The sequence below is a fragment of the Camelus dromedarius genome, chromosome 1 (assembly GCF_036321535.1).
Source record: "Camelus dromedarius isolate mCamDro1 chromosome 1, mCamDro1.pat, whole genome shotgun sequence".
Classification (NCBI taxonomy): Eukaryota; Metazoa; Chordata; class Mammalia; order Artiodactyla; family Camelidae; genus Camelus; species Camelus dromedarius.
The window spans coordinates 74,618,118-74,637,228 of NC_087436.1; the positions used below are offsets into that span (position 1 = coordinate 74,618,118).

Here is a 19,111-nt window from a genome sequence, read left to right on the forward strand (position 1 = left end):
TGACCTGAGAATACTCTTGCTTTGCTAAATCAGAACAAAATCAGTGAGCTAAAAATGATAGGTTACCTAGATATGGGACTATGCCTACCACCACAGTTCCTTAAGATGAGAATTTCCTGTTTGGAAGGTCACAGACCACCAGTTAGAAAATAATAAAGGAAAAATTCTTATGTCAAAACCTAAATACAGTCACATTTAAACCCCCCTTTCTTCATGTTTTATTTCTGCAAATATATTAGGATTTTTATCATCTTCCATAGTTGAAATACCAATGTAACCAATCAGGAACTTGTACCTCTTCACAAGCAGAAAAAAGAGATAAAAAGGTTAAGGACAACCTTTATTGCTACCAGAGGCTTTTATCATCAGTACATGGTTCTCACTGCAATACCTTCTTCAGACTGCACAGGGAGCTCAGGATCCGTAAGTCATTAAGAAATACAGGTAGGCTGGGGAGGCAGGGGGATTAACTTTTATCAAGAAAATCCTAATAGCTTAACATAAAACTAGGGCACTGAATTCAGTTATTACATGTTACAGACCCAAATCATAGAGCTGCCCCAACATCTAGACAGTCTCTCCTACTGATTATAAATGAGTGAACTGATCAGTTAGCAAAAAAAAAAAGAAAAAAAAAATTTTAGTTGTTACAGAACATGTTTCTTTGGTGAGCACCTGGATATATTAACTTTATCAAATTCTTTTATACAAATGTCAAAGATGCTTTCAACAAATCTAAGTGTCCTAATCACATGCCAATTTTAAGCTTCAATTTAAAATAAACAAAAATGAAAATTTTGTTTCCAAACTCTAGAAATTGAAAGGAGACAAACAAATCAACACGGTAATGGGAGTCCTTTTTCTATAACCACCTCTGATTCATGAGGCAATTCTGAAGTACCTTTTCCAGATTAATTTAAATTTGAATCATGGATTAAACATGGCTGTTACACAAATAATTTGTTCACTAAATTGCTAAAAAAAATTTGAGGGTTTCCTTATCAGTGGAAGTCAGGCGAAGACTCAACATGCATAAAATTCATTAAGTATTCAAAGAAGCAAGCAAAAGCAAGACGAAAATTAAATCAGGATTCTGGGACAAGGTTTGCTAGCTAGGAATTTTGGAACTTTTTAAAAAAACACTGAATTTCTGACACAGGGTAATCTACGTTACATTTTAGCAGAGTAAAGGGTGGAACTGACACACTACAAAGAAATTTTTTAGTTAAAAAAATTTTTTTGATCTTGAATTTTACACTGTTTTTGGTCTTTTAAGTGCTTAAATAATGTTGAATTATAATTAGCCATACAAATAAACGGGGCTTTTTTCTGGCTCATTTCAAATCAGCCTAATAAGGTATACACCTTTCTATAGCCTCTCCTGGTTTTCCACATTCCCATTCCCAGAGTAGTCTACCTTAGTTTGCACTCGAAGGTAACCCCTGAAGCTACATGACAGAAACAGGCTGCAAAGGTGGACAAGGGGAAGCATGTCCCTCTTGCCTTGATAAATCAGTGCCACACACAGAACCCACATTTTCTGAAGCATTATCTTCATTATAGAGCCGTTTGATCCCATCGTAGAAGTCGTCCACTTCCATTTCCTCTACTTTGCGTTTAGCAGAGGTATGCTTGCACCCATTGGCAGCTGGGAGATGATGGCAGAAGGCTGCTGTACCTCTGACTGGCACTTCTGGTTTGCTGTTGTCCTTGGAGAAATCTGGGCCTGGGGCAGAGGAGGGATGTAATCTGAACACTCCTTTGTCACAGGTCACCAGGGTGTGCTTGAGGGGACGGTAGACATAAACGGAATTTAGAGGCAGGGAAGACTGCAGAGTAGAAAGGTGATGTGCCACAAGCTCCCGACAGTGGATCAACTGGGAGCTATCCATCTGGGCCGGGGGGAAGAAACCACAAAGTTGATCATTAATGTAGGCCTCTATGTCATCCCTGCTGGCCACTTTTTCTCCCTGTGCCCTCTGTCCCCCAAACTTTTTCTCTCCGCACATCTTTCATTGCATACTCATCTATTCCTCCAGCCTACCCATCATCTTAGAAACTGTGTCCAAATCTGTATTTCAAATATAAATCTCTTTGGAACTTGAATTCTGTATTTGTAATTGTATGCTGCACATCTTCATGAGAGCGGAAATTATTCTTTTGTTCACAGCTATATATCCAACATCTGTTTTTGTTCAGTCTAGAAGGCCTTCCACCCCACCCTCTTTGCCTCTTCCAGTCTCTTTAGTGAAGACCAAGGTACAGATAAACATAAAATCTGTTAAGAATTTAAAGAAGCCACCAGAGACAAGAAAAAGTTTAAATAAGGGATGGGGAAGGCTGTCTGGTTAAGAATTCAGAACAATTTAAGTATTTTGTTTTTAAAATAGTAAATGAGAACATTTGACAAGTTATATATTTGTAGAAAACAGCAGGCTTGGCAGCACAAGGAAAAATGTTTTTGTTTAATTTGGGAGTTTCACTAATTCCTTCTTAACCTTCAGGGTAATTCAGGTATCAGTCCTTTCTGAAGCTACCCATGACTCCCCCCACCCCCAAACTCCCTAGAAACCTAAATTCTAGGGTCATCTATTTTTGTATCAACCTGTCATCATACTGACCACACTGTATTAGAATAATCTATTTAACCATTTATGCCTTTCCACTATAGTCTCCAAGACCCCAAGAGGTAGGCATTGTATCATAATCCTTTTTATTCCCTAAGTTCTAGCACCGACAACTGTACATGGAAGGCCTTCAAAATCTTACCTGTGGTAAAGAGCCTAATTAGTTTCTCTCTGCCTTACCTTCCCTGCAATTATAGCTCTCAAACTTCCTCTACCAACATGTATTTCTCCCTATTTAAATTTCTCTAGTGGCACCCAAAGTGCCTACCAGAAATAAGTAACCTATTTAGCTTGGTATTAAGAAGGCTCTCCACAATTTGACCCAACTTTCTTTTCCAGCCTGATTTCCTAGCATATCCCAATTTGTGCTCTACATTCCTGCCAAACAGGCCTGCTCTCTACTCTGCACAAATCTTGCCTTTCTTACTTTACCCTTGCACATCCTGTTTCTACCTGTTGAAATTACCTGTTCCTTCCAGGTCTGGGTAACTGCCACCACCTCCAGGAAGCCTATCTTGACTATTTAACTATCAGGGATCACTTTCCAGTCTTATGTATTCTATAGGTATTTTGGGACATTTCTTAACCAATTCTAATTTATACCTATAAAACCTAGCACACAGCATGACTGTCTGCAATACCACAGAGAAAACAAAGGAAAATAACATGCTCTGCAAGAACATACATGGTGAAAAAACTACTTTATCTCTAAATATACTCAGTACTTGTAACCCAGGAAAGTATCAGTGGAAAAAGATGAAAGGCTAGTGTTAGTTATCATATAGTCCAAATATGAAAATGTCTGGAACTGGCAGAAACTATACATGAAAATGACCATTTCTAGTATCTTCTATCTTGTTCACTGATTTTTTCCCCTAGTTTGAAAGGCACTAGGTAACACTCTATGGGTAAGATACTATTAATACACATACACACACACACACACACACACACACACACACACATACACATATAATTCTTTTCTTCTCGTAAAGGAAAGAAGAATTACATAATACTTAAGATGGCCCCCAACTATTAAGCTTCCGACTGTAGGCTAGTGCTTCTCATGTCCCAGAGATGTGGAACAAGCTAAGTCATGCTAAACACAGTGGAACAGAGCACCCTGGAGAGAGATGGGTCCTCAAAGTTCTTTAAGGCAACTGGTACCCTAGTCAAGTATTGGGGCTTCTTCAAAAAGCCAACAAAAGAAGGGTAACAGAAATGAAAGACAGAAATTGAGAAGTGAAAAGAAGGCTACAATGTAAAAACTATTTCTAAAAAGTAAGTAAGTACCTAATTTAATGAACTGTTCTTTAACAAATGAATGATACTCAGTGGCCTAGCAAAGTAAAAGTACCACAAATACTCTAACGTCTTGGTCACTGGGCACAGTACTGTAGCAGAGTCCTGAAAAAAGACATGTATTGCAAGTGAAAGGAAGACTATTTATGTCAATATAATCTTTCTCTGTGAAGGTAATAAGTAAACAGGGAGTTATATTTTAGAGGTGAAAACCGGCAGAAAATGGGGCTAGAAAGACATCGGAGATTATTCAAACCAATCATCTAATGAACTCTACTTCCACCCAAGTTAAGCTCTTTGTCCAAAACAATGCATCAAATAAATTCTTTCTAATCTACTACAACCTAAATTTGTTCTTAAAAAAACAAAAAATGGCCCTCGTTGAGATACAGTGGAGGAAACAAAATAAGCCAAGTATACTGGGATTACTACAACTTTAGACACCAGACAAATCCTCTAATGAAACAATTATAAAAAGATTTAAAATGAACTTGATCTAATTGCAGAGTGTTGAGAACATTTATTGTTATTTTTCATGACTATCTCCCCAAATTCAAATATAGTAACCATTTTAAAGTATCCCTTGCTAGAAAAACAAAAACAAGTATAATTTAGCTTACCAAGGAGTTAAGGTAAATAGTACGGAAAGTTTACAAAGCAAACATCCAAATAGGTTACTGATGGGAAAGGGGATCAGAATAGCACGATGTAATTGGTTCAGATGGACCCATCAGGTTCAATGGACAGCATAAAGCATTGAAAATACCTAGTGCAGTAAGTAGACTGACTTTAGGCACCTTCAAGAACTAGAAGACCCCAAAGGGGAGGGCCTGCTTCTTTAACTCTGTACTCTGATGTTAAACTACATCACAGCAGGAAATACCTACTTTGACTAGTGCCTGGCTAGGACTAGGAAGACCATCACACTAATCCAGGTAGAGTTAACATCCAGAGATAATCGAGTGGGCCACATCACTCAGAAAAGAACATGAGTATAGCCATAGAAGAAAAAGAGGGTTAGCCATCCTAACATGGTGACCAATGGGCAGCACAAGAGATGCGGGTGTTGGGGAGGGAAGCAACGGGGGAGTGGGACTAGGAGGGACAGAGGAAGCTTGCCTTTCAAACCAGGGAACACTCACTGTACTCTGAAGTTCAGAGGGAACATAAAGCTGGTGGTAGCTGTCTATGATGGATCATTAGCAGTACCCTCAAACCAGGACCCTAGGAAACAGGTCAGGAGTGATTCTGGCATGATCTCACCAATCTGATGCAAGAATTTCCTATGCTAGAAACAGAAATCCAGGAGAATTAGCTGGTATTACTATCGCTTTGTCACAGGTCTAATTACAAAGATATTAGACCTGGTGTTCCTACCTAAACTCAGGTGAACTTAGCAAAGACAACTGAGTTTTGAAGAATCAGGAGCCACACAGATTTGGGCTATAGGGTTTCAGAGAATTGCTACTACCAAGTCACAAACTGTCTAAAGTTTTGACCTTACTTGTTTTTAACTATCTTCCTCATTATAACCTGACTACTAACTTCATGGAGAGACTTTTTTTTTTTTAAAGAATCACTGTACCTCCAGTGCCTAGATAAAAGATTTCTCAATAAATGTTTGTGGAATAGAACTATATACCTATACAAGAGAACAGAACAGTGGTTTTCAAACTATGTCCAAACAGCTTATGAAAGGGAAGGAGCCACGTTGAGTAGGACTGCATCTGATAGGCCTCTGTCCCAAACAAACTGATTGCAAAGTAATACTTTACTACTTAGTATTCTGGGATTGTGTACGTACAAGATTTTTGAGGGGACAAGGGAAGGGTTCCAGTTCTAAAGGAACCTCTGAAAACTACTGGGCTAGAATCTTTAAGGTTTGTGTCATATGGAAAAAGCACTGGGTTGTTGTTTTTTTTTTTTTTTAAAGTCTTCTTTACTATTAAGTTCTGTGTGTCTCTGAGAAAAGTCCCAAGTTTCCTGGACTGAAGCTATAATAAAGGAGATGAATAATGTGATTTTTAAGATTCCTTCAAATTCCAAGTTTATAATACTCCTTCAGTAAAGGGAGAAACAAGTTTCAGTGAACATTTTCCTCTAGCACGAGAAGACTTATGAAGAATAAGCAGATTCTCCAGTGTCAAAGCTGCAGAATATAATGCTATTTATAAAATTCTTATTATTTATGCATCAAAGTCTGTCCTTTCTCTGTGATAGCAACCTTTCATATAGCAAATTTTCTCTGTAGTAGCTTGGAAATAGGCACAGACGCCAAGTCAGGGAGGCATTTAGAGATATGTCATTTTTTCCAATAAAAAATGAAAAATATAAGAGGCAGAGGTTGTATTAATGCCCCTTCCCTCATTTCCGTAGTCTAATGTAAATGATTAATATTCATTCACTTCATCCTCCAACGTTCTAGGTAGGCAAAGAAAATTTTCTGTGCCACGCTTATGTGGTGCTTTATGTTAGCTTCTAAAAATTCTCACTAAGTAGAAACTCTCTCTCTCCTAGGACTTACTTTCATTATAGTATTTATTTCAATGGAAAGAAACACTTCTTAATTATTTTAATCTAAGATATGCTATTAAAAGAACGTATCTCCCTTGTAGAGGAGAATCAGCCTGTATTAACCAACATCATGTGTCCCAGGGATGCAGACAAGCTAAGCCATGTTAAGAACAGTGGAGCAAAACACATATGAGGGATGGGGCTCTAGTTGATATACTGTTCTGACCATCATCATTCTTTTATGAAAAGCCTCTCAGTCCCCCTCTGCTCACAAACCAGGGCCTGAAATTTTCAGAGCTGAGGTTGCACTGAAGTATACCTTTAATATCTGCTAACTTTTATAGCTCACATCTATAAGATCATCAATTATAACTATCTTACAAAACACTAAATTCAAGTATTATTCTCCTGTTTTTCTTTTAAGTTTTACTAGCTCAACAACACTAGCTCTTAGCCAAAATTAGTTCTTTTTATGTTACAAAATGTTTTTCAGCTCAGAATTTAAGTCTCTTAATAACATTCAATAAAAGAAACCGAGTAACTGCCAAATGAGAATAAGTAGGGACCTATAAAGGGAAAAGTATGTTCATAAGTCTTTTATGGACTCAGTTGGCAGGGAAGGAATGGTTTGCAGCAGACCTAAACTTCTAAGTTCTATTTGGTGACATGAATAGAACCAATGAGGATTCTCTCAAAGTAGTGCTAACATACAGCACCATTACTAACTTCTCATTTGAATGAGAATTTTCTCCACTAAATGCTTAAATTTTATACAGATGGTTGATAAAAATTTAACTGACCTATAAGACTTTATATCAATTTGCAGGTATGTTATGAACCAATCTTATGCAAGAATGGAAACCACCAGGACTTCAGAAAGTCCTGAAACTTCAGAAAAACAGTTTCTATATGCTAAATACTTCCCTCTCTAGCCAACAATAAAATATTTGTTTGTCTAAAAAGCAACTTCTTGCAATTTATGTTTTTGATGTATCTTTTACAAAATGAGTAAAGTATAGAAGTACTATAGTGAAATCTAAAAATACAGCTAGGAAGGTTCTTCATACAAAATGAATGGAGAATATATTATCCAGAGTCTTATTAATTTTTCAAGACTAAGATTTTTAAGTAATCTAGAAGAGGTGAAAAGAATAAAGAGTATTTTCTTAGTATTTTATCTAAGCTTTTAAAAGAAAAAAAGGCATTTATCCCATAAATTTAAAGTGTGTATTATACTCTTATCTACTCTTACAAATGGGCTGCCATTAAAAGATTAAAATGTCTCTTACTTTTATAACCATCTGTTTATCCTATGTATCCCAGTAAGATAAAAAACTAGAAATGAACACTATTTAATTAGACTGACACCTACCTGTGCTTTCTGAAGCAGTTCAATTGTAAGAGGAAGCCAATCAGGAATGAGTTTCTCCATTTCCAAACTAATCATGGCCAGAGCAAGCATGGATCCTTTGAATTGCAGAAGTTGGTTGCAGGCCATACAGTGAAGTAGTTGCTTGGTAAGGACAGCCAAATGTTGAGATGGGCTCAGTTTGGGCAGACTAAAAAGTAACTGAGGCCTAGTTGACACTGCAATGGCATGGAACTAAAAAAATTAAAAATTAAAAAATTTTAAAAATCACAAGAGCATCATTCTAGTTTTACTTAAATGTCTAGGTAAGCTATGTACAGAAACTGATGTAACCTCCTAAAGTACTACTCAATTACTATTTGCAATTTTTGCTTCAGTGATTTGACATATATCATAGTTTCTAATTTTTCCTTGGCTAAGTACAATAATTTTCTTTTCCTTAAAAATCAGAATACATGAGTGGGCAATCTACTTTTCAAGTTACTGAAATAGGACTACATATTCAAATAGGAAATTAAAAGACTTCAGGTATATTTACAATGTGAAGAAAATCCAATGGTGTGGCTGTATGAAGATCCCAATTCAACTTATCCAGAATAATTCTCTCCATCCTCAGAATTTCGGATGAAGAACATCCACAGAAACTATCTCTTGCCAACACCTTCAGTCCTGGAATTCTCTATCCAAAGAAAAGGGGAATAAGGCAGGGAGAATAGGACAGAAAAAAATAAACTCATTTTTTCAGTTTTTGTTTTGGTAAACAGAAAGCAAGTTAATAAATGGACAAAAATTTCAAAAGAGACACGACTAATCTTTAATGCAAAATATTTACCTCGTCCTCCTCAACAGTCTTGGCAGCTAGGAAAAAACAGCTGATTGCAATACAACTCAAGTATTTTGGGTGGGCCTAAAATGGGGAACAGGGAAAAAGCAACTTCAGTGATTCTGCAAAAAGATAAGACAGTTTATTTTTTTTAAACTAGATATGCAGATGAGAGAAGTATGCACACAATTGTATGGAATTCAATTAATCTGATTCCTACTCAATGCTTTCTAAGATCAAAGCCAACGTTTAACTTCACAACCCTAGCCATATTATACTCTATGCAAACTAAGACTATTTCATTGCTGGAAGTTCAACAGCAGAGGAGCTTGATTTTAGAAGAACTCTTTAATTTAATAAAATTCCCCAAATTAAAAATGTATTTATATGTGTATTTTTTAAGCTAGTTTTATTCTCTTTATCTGCCGTATCAGTACAATTAATAAATGGCATTAGAGGAATTAAAAAGACAGAACTATAACAAGAGGGCTATTAATATATTCCAAATGCTTTTTAAAAAATTACAGGATGCTAGCAGATGAAATATTCTAATTAATTGTTTACCCAAAAAATTATATATTCAAGTTCCATGACAAGAATGAAAGGCTCCTAAATACACCTAGAATCAATTTATGGGTGAAAAAACCTCCTTCCTTGGGTTTGACATCCATGTGCGACTTTAATTTGCCTATTTTCCTTATCTATAATAAAGTAGGTCCACTTTCTACCTTATTGGTAGAATAAAGGTTTGGAACCTAGAATCAGATTACAGTTTTAAATAATTAAAACAATTTAGTCCAATTATATTGAATGATACAGAGGTAAAGCTGTTTCAACATTTATTTTATACTTAAATATTGTATTTCTGTGAAATTGGGGAAGGCTTCTGATGACCAGAGTACAGCCTTGATTAATTATTTAATAAACATGCCAACCAATAACGACTGCCTTAGTATAACTGGCATACTATCTAGGTATCTTTCAATTGCCTGCCTGTATGAGAAATAAAAGCTAGTTCAATCAATATTTTAAAATAATCATTAATATTAATCAGAATATTATGGTTTAGAAAGCACTCCCATAAGTACCACGTGTTATATCTTCTTTTATAGGTGAGAAAACAGAAGTGAAGTCAGATCCTGTTGTTAAGACAGTTTTCCAGGCTCCCTTATTTCCCTGTGTATACAACATATCAAAACCATATCCCTGAGGTAATCAGAGTCCATTACAAAGAAAGAAGTCCAACAGTTAACAACTTTGGGTAGGCAATACAGCCCCTAAATCAAGGACACCAATACTAAATTTAGTGCTAAAAAGACTCCCAACAGCAAATATGTCTGTGTTTTAAACAAACAGTAGTTCTCAATCCCATATGTACATCAGAATCATCTATGTAGTTTTTGTTTCTTTAAATACAGATATCCAGATCTCACCTGGATTCAGATCCAGGAGGTCTGGGATAGGGCTCAGGGTCTACACTTTTAAAGAATTTCATAGCACCTTCTTCCGCACAGCTGGGATTGAGGCTCCACTCACTGTGCAGCACTTCTATGGTCTGCTTTAAGCACCTTTAAACTATGAATACATTTTAGATGAATTGTTTCAATGTAGATTAACCATCTCTAAGTAAGAGTATCTGATGCTAGTAACTAACAGAAGGCCCATTAAGTAAGAAATACGGAAAAAAATGAGATTTCACTTGGCAAAATTCTCTAATTGTTCCAGAAACTTCCACAAATCTGTTTAAAATGCTTAATAATGCCAGTAAAAATCTTTTCTATGATAAAAGCTACAAGTCCATCAAAATTTTTAAAGAATATAAAACTCAAGAAAGGACACTAACTTTAAATGCATCTTCTGTGAAAGGGAGTCTAGCTATAGTAGGGGGAATGGGGAGAAGGGAGGGAGGACTTGATGCAGAGATAAATATAGGCATCTCAGATAACCCAGACTTCAGGCAATTAGTATCATTATAAAATTAGTATCATTATAATTAAAGTTTCAAGTCCCTCAAGAGTAGAAGTTTGAAACAAAAAGGTAACTGAGTGGCCAGCCAAAGTCCTCCACTCCTATGGCTTCTATTTTTTTAGACCTAATAACAAAGAATACAGTACACTCAGCACTGAACTCATAGTTCCTGCAGCTTACATATTCCTAGGCATACAAATGACAACTGAATTGCTTTTCTACCTTTTCATGCCTTGCCATTAAATAAATTCTGACTTCCTGCTTTAAATCTGTTGAAGGCCTACTATGACAGATTTCGCATAATATAACCAATGATATATACCAACAGGGACAACATAAAATTTATTCGTAATGCTGCCATTTAACAAAAATATACCAGTTATTTATAACAGTTCAATTCATCCTGTGCTCCAAATGTATGCCTCTACAAGGAATTTATATATTAAGAAAGCTACACAAAAGGGATTCAAAAAATAAGTAGTGACAGAGAAAAATATGCAATAGGCTTATACTTTTCTAATCTGATTCACTATTCACAACTAGTATCCAATGTGTTAAAAAGATGACAACTCTTTCATTTAAAAAAAAAAAAAAAAAGACTGAACATTCTGCCAATGCTACAGGGTTTGTATTAAAATCAAGAGATCAAAAATTTCATAGGTTAAGTTATGAATACTTGTAGCCAAAAGAAAATTACAGAATATAATTAGATACATTTCAAAAACTTAAAGCAGAAGCAGAAGACATGTCTTCTTATAAGTATATACATATATATTTAAGTATAGATATATTATAAGTATATATACACTTGTAAGTATATCATCTCCAGGAAGGTTTTCCACTCCCTTCCACTTTGTAGAATGTTTTACTAATAGCCTCTGGTGTAACATATAAGTCCTCAAACAAGAAGTTGTATGTAATTGTATTCTACAATATTTACCTTTACAGTAGCTAAGAACCTGTCCAAAAGACTACTAGCCAGTGCAAATGTTTCTGGGTAAAGATTGAATTGGTACTTGAGTTTGGCCAGCCACTGAATCACTTCATCTCTCTGGGATGGAGAAACATTCTATAAGGAAACAAAAAACAAAAATAAAAGAGAACAAGTAAACAAGGATATGAGAGAACAAATATCATCAAGGATATGTTTCCAATTCTTGCTTATAAAAGGTTAGCAAATGCTATGGAATATGTATTTATATGTTAAAAAAATGTTTTTAAGTTTACTCAAAATCTATCAAACTTGAGATAAATGAAGATAAAATTTTATGAACTAGTTACAGCATTTAATATCAACATCCAATATGTCATCTCACCATGTATCTATACTTTATTTAAACTGGGGTTTTCAGGGAATAATATTTATTTATTTATGTATGTATGTATGTAGGTAGGTAGGTAGGTAGGTAGGTAGGTAGGTAGGTAGGTAGGTAGGTGGAGGTAGGGGGAGTAAATCAGGTTTATTTATTTATTAATTCTTAGAGGAGGTACTGGGGACTGGACCCAGGACCTCATGCATCCTAAGCATGTGCTCTACCACTTGAGCTATACCCTCCCCCTTTAAAGTTTAGCTAACACTATTATCAACTATAGTAATTTTGGAATTAAGTTTCCCCAATTCTTGAGAATAAGAAAATATAGTGAACTTTTTTCTAAGGCAGCAAACAGCCATTAAACTATCTTTAGAAATACAAACAGGCTATGGTAACAAAATGCTAGCCTATTAAAAACAAAACTAAAGTCAACAGGAATGAATGAAAGATACCAGGGAAAATGGACAAATTACATATTTAAAAATGATGAAAGAATATTGAAGGGGAAATTAACCTGCACTAACTTACCACTGGAGAGATTACTACACAAACACTGAACATTATTGGTGTTTTAATCTTCCTATATATTATTTTTAACTACTGAGTATAGGCTTAATTTTCAAAAGATACACACTTCAAAGCAATAATGAATGATTTAGATACCTTTACTCCTGAGTTTTGCAGGTACCATAAAAAAACAAAACAAAACAAACCTAGTAATATTTAATCTACCACTAATATACAAAACAGATCCATGGAAGTACTCTTCTGCCAGGTAAAGACAACAAGTACAGAAATGACTCTATGATTAGCGGAAAAGACTATTTTCAATATGAGGGTTCCAGACAAGTAAAGGCTTAATCTATGTACTGCAGACTTTATCATCATAACCATTTTTGATGGAAATCTCTTAAAAATATATTACTTATCTCATTTCTCAGAAAGTATAGAGATCACAGCTTAAACCTCTTCCCTGATCACTCAGGGTCAACTTTATGAAATTAATTTCTATATCACAGAGAGATGCAGTAAGAACTATTAAACCATGAAGGGTTGTACATCTTTGGCAATACATTGCCTTAAACAGGTATTTCAGTTGGAATTTCTTCTCTCCTTCGTCTTGGCTTCCTTTAGTGTTGTGAGAAATACATGACTTGGTGCTCATTATTACCTCTGCCATTGCATTGACTAGTTTCCCTTATTTTATTCCAGCTTCTCTTTCTTTCAATTTTCAGCTTTGGCACAGGAAAGTAAAGTGTTTCTCTGTGTTGGTCAAATCAACTAATCACACATCTAATTTTTACATTTAACTCTAAACTCAGTTATAACTGGTATTTTAGAAGGTTAAGTGCCATATATTCACCTGCTGGTGAATTCCTTTCTTAAAAAAAAAAAAAAGATTGACCCTAGAATACCGCATAAGAAATACTGACAAGAAAATTAGATAAAGATGGTTTATAACCTCTTATATTTACATATTACCACCAAGCTGGTGTTAAGACTATGAACAGTAATGTGAAAAATCTGACAATCAAGACATTTAATTCAATTCATATTAATAAATATTAAGTGTTGAACATATGATAGGTCATGGGAATGCAATGATGAATGAAACACTCCCTGTTTAAACTTCAAAACTTAAAAGTCTCATGGTGAGGCAAATAATAAGAAAATGTCAATAAAATATGGTAAGCATTAAAATAGAGTTATGCACAGGGCACTAGGGGAGCACACAGGAAGGGTACCTGGCCCAGTGCGGGAGGAGAGTAAAACGTTCTTAGAGGAGACAGCAACTAACTTGTATCTTAAGAGTTAAAAAGTGAGGGAAGGGGGTGATCATTTGTAAGACAAGGAAAAGAAACAAGTATTTAAAGCCTGTGAACTTTACTCTGAAGGATAAGAATGATGTCAACCTGGAGGCAGGAACTTGTTAAGCTCCTCAGACTTGCAAATAAAAATCGAAGTGGATGGAAAAGACTGCTAGAAACAGATGCTCTGGAGAATCAGTGATACAATTCAATGAATCAAAAAGAAACAAAATAGTTCATGGGACTGAAGCTAAGGGCTCGACAGGTTTTGAGTGTATAGATTAGGAGCAGAATGTATGTCTTGCAGAGACTATTAACCAACTTGACAGAGGAAACTAGTGTTAAGCTATTAAAGCCAGGAGTTAAGATTCTCTCTTTTACAAAAGCAGTCTGCAAAAGCGGGCAAAATACTACCTGAAGTTATGGCTTCTCCAGAGGTGAGAGGAAGCAGAAACAGCCCTATAGCTAGACCCTGGGTCAAAAAGCTCTTAACATGGTCACTGGTTCTACAGTATTCTATTTTCCACAGAGCCCTGAGGTGCTCTTTAAGAGCTGGACTAGGGGCCACTAAAGGTCCCTGGGGACCAAAAGTGAAGGCAGTCACAAAACTTTTAGATGGAAGTTAAGCATTCAAGAGAAACTAAATTTCTACCAAGATGAGCTTCTATCTAAAAATGCCAAAACAAATTTAAAAAGTAATGTTAAGGCAGCCATCCAAACAATTCAATGACAAGGAAATAAAATTCACAGAGAGAGAGGCAGACAGTGATACCACCTGAGGAAACTGGGGAGGCTTTTAGGGAGGTGGAAGAACAATGATCTAGAACAGCAATGAGGAATAAGAACACTGTTTATTCTCCGTTCAGGTCAGAGATAGAGGAGAAAAAAATACCCTTAGATGATAGATTACATAAAGTGACTATTTGGTGTTTGACATTAAACAAATAGCCAACATGTAACTGTAAGAAGTCCCACAAAAGATGGACATAATGTGCTATAAGTATAGGTATAACACAAGGGAACAGTTATACAGAGACTTCCATATCATAGTTATAACTAAATGACACAACTTATGTAAAGCACACAGAATGTGAAAGCACTTAAATATTAGTTTTGTCCTTTCTCACCTTTAAATATACTTGATGCTTTAAGATGCCAGAAAAAACAAATTTACAAAATATTACATATATAAATAATTCTTTTAAACCGATTATAATACAATTAGATATGAAAGAGATCATGACAGTATCTTTGACTTTAACATATCTTATATTAAAAAATTTCAGAACAGGGCCAAGAAAACATTCTTGCATGGCTAGTACTATCATCACTAGCCAAAACTAACAATAACCAAAAAACCCCACAAAAAATTACAGTTTGACTCACTCTTAAGTGATACTGATTCTAAGATCTCTTTTTTCAAGTCAGTTAAAACATGTACTCAACAGTGATATCATCAGAATAGCTTTAAAAAATAAAGCTCCATGCCTAAGTAATCCCATTTGAGGGAGGAAAGCAGGCAGGCAGTACCCCAGATAGTATTTCCTGATCAAGGGATCTGTTTTCTCTTATGTGGATTGCTCAAACAGCATTAAAAGAGTTCAGTAAATTGGTTGAATGACTAATCCCAAAGAGAATTTATAATGGTTTGATTCAACATGGCAAAACACAGGGCTTTATATTCCACATGCTGCTATTCTAATCATTAAACCCAAATCCTCCCCAGCTTTAAACTCTGTAAGGTTTACCATTACCTAAATATTAAGCATAATCCCTCAGGCATGGCATACAAATCCCTCTATGACCTGCCTCTCCAGCCTCACTCACCTTCCATCACTTCCTGCTTAAAATTCATACTATAAGAGGGAGTACTTGTATTTATGGCTTTTCCTTGTTCCTGCCATGCTATTTCACATCACTGCTCCTTTGCTAATACTGTTCCCTCTGGTTGGAACATACTCCTCTCTCTTTTACCTCTTATTTACCCTTTAAGAGCTATTTCAATGGTAACTCCCCACTAGACACTTTTCCTGGTAATTCAAGTTGGGCTAAGTACCTTCCTGTGCTCCCACAGCATCTCTTGTCACTCTTTAAAAAATTACCTTTCTGCTTTTGGCTATGACTGAGTAGGTAGCAGCAAACCTACACTCTAGCTGAGAACAACTAGAAAAGCTATTAACAACAGAAAGGTATCAGAACTTCTAAGACAACTGGGCCTTGAGGAGCCAAGATTCCAGAGAGCAGGTAGTAATAGTAAGAGATGAGTCAACATTCTGCATTAACTATCCTTTTCGGGCATTTGCCCATCCTGTGAGTATGGCAAGAGGCAGAAAGTATGAGCAAAGAAACCAACAGAGCTTTTGGGAGTCTTACAAGGCAAGAGACAAAATTTGGAAACTTGAGGAACCAAGAACCTAGTAGAAGAGGGTCCGAGATGTGAATGTGACAGCTGATTTTCCCCTTATTTTCTAAATCAGATTCTGAAGTTAGGAAGGACAAAGCTCTAAGAGGCTAAGCAGAAAGCCTCTGAAAAGCAAGAGTAAGTTCAGGGGAGAGTTTAGCACTCTTCAGGAAAAAGGGGGACTGCTAAACAGTCACCCATGAACATAGACACAAAAATCCTAACCAAAATGTTAACAAAATCCAATTACGTATAAAAATTCAACACCTGTTCATGAAAAATCTCTTAGCAAACTAAGGCAGAAGAAATGAGTTTCTTAGTCTGGTTATGACTAAGACATAAATAGCAAACATCACAGTCAATGGTGAAAGAATGAAAGATTTCTCCTCACAGAGATTCCAGCAGGGTTCTGGAGACCCTAGCTAATTCTGCAAAACAAGAAAAATGAAAGTGTAAGAACTAGAAAGAACGAAATGAAACCATTATTATTCACATTTGACATGACTGTATATAATATACAGAAAATCTTCCAAAAGACTAAACTATTAGTAAGTTAATTTAGTATGGTCTATATAAAAATCTACTTTACTTCTATAGACCAACATACAGAAGGCAAGTATATAAAAAAATTAAATTAAAATGTTACCATTTGTAATAGCCTCAATAAGACTCAAATACCACCCAGAAATAAACCTAAATTACCAAATACTATTAAAAGAAACTGAAGACCACCTTTAAAGAAAAATGGAGAAATAGTCATGTTCATGGATTGGAAGACTCATAAATACGTCGATTCTCTCCCCAAATCAATCTATACATTCAATAAGCCAAAACCCCCATAATTTTTTTTGAGCATTGACAAGTATATCTAAAAATACATATGCAAGAGCAAAGAGCTAAGAATAGCCAAGACAATCTTAAAAAAAAAAAAAAAGAACAAAGTTTATGACACCAAAGAGTTACTACAACGCTATAATAACTGAGGCAGTGAGGTATACAGAGAGGCAAACAGACCAATGATGAGAAAAGAGGCAAGAAACTGACCCACAAATGTATCTACTCATATACAGCACTCACTTAATTTAAAACAAAAGTACATCACAGGGCAGTAGCAGAAAATGTCTTTTTTTTTTAATAAATGGTACTGGTTTCCTATATAGAGAAAAATTATTCTTGACTCCTACAATTCATACCATACCAAAATGGAAAAAAAATCCTATCTTCATTACCCTGGTTTAGGCAAACATTTCTTTAAAGGATTAAGCAAAAAGGAAAAGAATTTTGATAATTAGATCATTAAAAATTAAGAACTTCTATTCATCAAAAGTCAACAAGCAAACAGAGCTGAAAATATGTAACACAGAGCCTGAAAAAGAAAGAACTCCTAAGGAAACAACTTAGCAACTCAACAGAAACCCAGGTGAAAGATTTTAACAGATATGTCACCAAAAGAGAATATCTAATAGCCAATAAGCACATGACAAACTGTTGAATTTCATTAGTTATCAAGGAAATGCAAATTAAAACCCAATGTGTTGTGATACTGTAACACACTCACCAGAATAACTAAAATGAAAAAGACAGACAATACCAAGCGCTGACAAGGATGTACAGCAACTTGAGACTTTCATACTCTGATGTAAGGGGTTAAAAAAAAATGCGCTATAAAAGAGGAATAACTTTGGTAAGTAATACAATTGGTGTTATTTGCTAAACCTGAGTATAAACATAGTCTAGTTCTAGCAATTCCACCCCTAGGAACATACCCAACAGAAATGTACACATATGTCACCAAAGACATACACAAGAAAATGACTCTAATGACCATCAATAGCAGAATGGATAAATAAAATCCTTTGATGGAATAATACGTGGCAGTGAGAATAAATTAATTATGACTACATGACATAATATGGATGAATCTTACACTAAAAAAAAAAAAAAGAAAAAAAAAAGGCTGAGCAAAAGAGGCCAGTACATACTTTAAACACACACACACACACACACACACACACACACACACACACAAAATTCAAAACCAGGAAAAACTTATCTGTGATATTAGGATAATGGTTTCTTTGTGGGGAGGAGATAGATGGTAGTAACTCTAAGAGGACACAAGAAAGGCTTCTGAAGGTGTTGGTAATGTGGTGGTTACACAAGTGTTATTTTGTGAAAATTTACGGTTGTACACTTATGAACAGTATACACTTTAAGAAACTGTTTACTTATGGAAAAGAAAAAAACAAACAAACAGGGGGGAGGAATAGATTTATTTATTTATTTATCAAATCCACAGATGGTATAAAAATGACAGGAAGTCAATATATTAGATAACAATCATGATATTAAAGCTAGAAAAATGGGCCAGTGTCAACAATTCTAAACTTAGTAAGGATAAATATGAAACAGTGCACCTAATTTAAAAATTTTGTAAGTACATCTAGGATAAGGGAAACTCCTGCTTAAAAGTAGAGAGACAAAACAACAAGGTTTTAAAAGCAAGTTTAGATTAAGCCAACAACATGACATTGCTGCCAAAACAAAAATTTTTTTAAATGTAGGGCTATATTAATGAAATTATCAAGCCAAGATAAAGTGAGGTGATAGTCCTATTTTATTAGCTCATTAATTACCACAACTCAAATATCACAATTTAAGAAACAGTTTTAAAAAAAGAGTGTATATAGAGAAAGAAAAACTGGGATGGTAAAAGGGGAAATCCTGTCAAATGAAAAATGGTTGAAGAATAAGAGATACTCAATCAGGAGAAGAGATGACTTTGTGGGCTTAACACCTGTCTTTAGGTAAAGGACTGTCATTTAAAATATGAAATGAATTTATTCTGTATTGCTCCAGTGGACAGAACTAGAAACACTAAGTGGCCACTAGAAAGAAGCAGTTTTCAGGTTCAATTTAGGAGAAATTTCTCAATAATTCACCAAGCCTTTCCACAGTGGAACAGACAAAGTATCCAAAGCAGAGG

The 19,111-nt window shown here is 35.3% G+C and overlaps 1 protein-coding gene across 2 annotated transcripts in view; it reads right to left on the reverse strand.

Annotated features, from left to right (window-relative positions):
• Positions 1 to 327: 327 nt before the first annotated feature.
• CCNI (cyclin I) overlaps positions 328 to 19,111 on the reverse strand; it is a 29,021-nt gene continuing 10,237 nt past the window's right edge. For both annotated transcript variants that reach the window (XM_031471252.2, XM_031471247.2), the window contains 5 exons: positions 11,544 to 11,672; positions 8,645 to 8,719; positions 8,351 to 8,491; positions 7,816 to 8,046; positions 328 to 1,892 (listed from right to left, as the gene is read on the reverse strand). In XM_031471252.2, coding sequence (XP_031327112.1) covers positions 1,449 to 1,892; positions 7,816 to 8,046; positions 8,351 to 8,491; positions 8,645 to 8,719; positions 11,544 to 11,672 — 1,020 coding nt within the window. In that variant the 3' untranslated portion in view covers positions 328 to 1,448. The remainder of the gene's footprint in view (positions 1,893 to 7,815; positions 8,047 to 8,350; positions 8,492 to 8,644; positions 8,720 to 11,543; positions 11,673 to 19,111) is intronic.